Source organism: Sinocyclocheilus rhinocerous, unplaced genomic scaffold (genome assembly GCF_001515625.1).
Source record: "Sinocyclocheilus rhinocerous isolate Xijiao unplaced genomic scaffold, SAMN03320098_v1.1 scaffold2290, whole genome shotgun sequence".
Taxonomy (NCBI): Eukaryota; Metazoa; Chordata; class Actinopteri; order Cypriniformes; family Cyprinidae; genus Sinocyclocheilus; species Sinocyclocheilus rhinocerous.
Genome location: NW_015659950.1, coordinates 60,800 through 62,961, shown reverse-complemented (window position 1 = coordinate 62,961; position 2,162 = coordinate 60,800). Strand labels below are relative to the sequence as shown.

At 36.4% G+C, this 2,162-nt stretch overlaps 1 protein-coding gene across 1 annotated transcript in view; it reads left to right on the top strand.

Moving 5' to 3' along the window:
- The window catches only part of LOC107724661 (nuclear factor 7, brain-like), a 15,509-nt gene that overhangs the window by 11,741 nt on the left and 1,606 nt on the right, over window positions 1-2,162 (top strand). The window contains exon 4 of the mRNA XM_016533669.1: window positions 1,897-2,131. Coding sequence (XP_016389155.1) covers window positions 1,897-2,131 — 235 coding nt within the window. The remainder of the gene's footprint in view (window positions 1-1,896; window positions 2,132-2,162) is intronic.

Genomic DNA, 2,162 nt, shown 5'->3' with positions numbered 1-2,162 from the left:
CAGAATATATAAATACAGACAAATACATTTAGACCACTTAACTTAATGATTGCTATCGGGAAGTGAAGAGACTTTCAACCAGCATAACAAAAAAATTTTCTGAAGACAATCACCTATTGCACCTTTAATCTTCTAATTCGGGGAAACACAGGGCAGGCAGACACACACACATAGCACACGGACGAATAACACCAGATGCCGGAAATGGAAAGACACGAGGCTTAAATAATCAGAAAATAACAAGGAGATGAGATGTAGTTTGGGGTAACAAAGGGGTTTTATAGGTTTGACTGAAATAATAATAATAATAACTGACACTTTAAATCAATGTTTCAAGAAACCACAACAAAAAATTTTTTTTAGGGGTTTCGCCTAGGCCGTCAAATTGGCTAGAAACGGCCCTGCTTAGAAGAGTTAGATTTTTACTTTTGTCACTGTTTAAGGCAATGTATCCAGGGAAAAAAAAGAATGAACTGTTTTCTATAACACACAGTTGCTGTTCTTGAGTGCTTGGACTCCTAAAAAAAAAAAATCTAAATTAAATCTAGTATGAGAAGATGCACACCTAACATTAGAAAATACATAGTGCTGAATGTGTGTGATACACTCAATACTACAGGCTCATATGGTTGCAGAAAGACCCTGAGCCTTTTGCACATTTTCTTAAATACCCAGGCCAAGACAAAACATTCTCCAAATTGAGACATGAACTAACAATTGGATTTGGCACTGAACAGGATCCTAGACTTTGGAAGTTTATATCTTACTTTGAAACAGGAGGTAATTTGGTTGAATACCCTGGGAAAGAGCACACCCACTACAGCTGCTTCAGTATTCCTAAACTCTTAACTCTTTATTACCTTTTAGCTTACTACTGTGGATTGAGACATTTAAAATGATGCCATACATAAATGTGACCATGGACAACAAAACCAGTCATAAGGGTCAATTTTTTTTTTGTTAGGATAGGATAATATTTGGCTGAGATACAACTATTATTGGATTTGGCACTGAACAGGATCCTAGACTTTGGAAGTTTATATCTTACTTTGAAACAGGAGGTAATTTGGTTGAATACCCTGGGAAAGAGCACACCCACTACAGCTGCTTCAGTATTCCTAAACTCTTAACTCTTTATTACCTTTTAGCTTACTACTGTGGGATGAGAAGATTGAGACATTTAAAATGATGCCATACATAAATGTGACCATGGACAACAAAACCAGTCATAAGGGTCAATTTTTTTTTGTTAGGATAGGATAATTTTGCTGAGATACAACTATTTGAATATCTGGAATCTGAGGGAATCTTTTTTTTTTGGCTATTGCTACAATATACCCCAGTGACTTAAGACTGGTTTTGTGCTCCAGGGTCACAAATGTGAAAATCTTTTGCATTCACACAGAACATTGTATTCTACATGTAACCATTCTGAGTGAAACAAGTGAAAGGGAAGGTGGAACATTTCTGGTAAATTTCCGGAAACCTTCCAAAAATGCACTGCACTGATTTTGGAAGATTCCAAAATAAAAACCCTGGAAAGTTTCCAAAATTTCTGGAATGTTTCAGAAATTTACTGGAAATTGTCTACCTTTTTGCAACCCTTTACAAGACAAATATCTGTATGCTAATTCACTGTTTGGATTGTCCATCTCAAGTCTTTGAGGTTCTGCAGCCTTACACCCCAGTACAGAAGAAATGCAAGAAATTACTGTTATCTACACAGTAAAATAAGAGTAGTCATCAAACCTATGAAATAATACCAATGGAAGTCTATAGCAACTCAAATATGTTCAGTGAAAATCGTATTTCTTTAAGGTAAAAAACAAAACGTTTGTGTAAATGATGTGAGGTGTGTTGATTGAGATGATTGAAGTGAATGTGATTTGATTTCAGTCTCAAGATGAGCACACAGAGCGTCAGATTAAACAGCAGTTTGAGAAGTTTCATCAGTTTCTCAGAGATGAAGAAGAAGCTGCAATCACTGCACTGAGGGAGGAAGAGGAGCAGAAGAAGCAGATGATGAAGGAAAAGCTGGAGGAGATCAACAGACACATCTCAGCTCTTTCACACACAATCAAAGACACGGAGGAGATGATGCAAGACAATGACGTCTGCTTTCTAAAGGTCTGATTTCAGATTATGGATTGATTGATTGATTA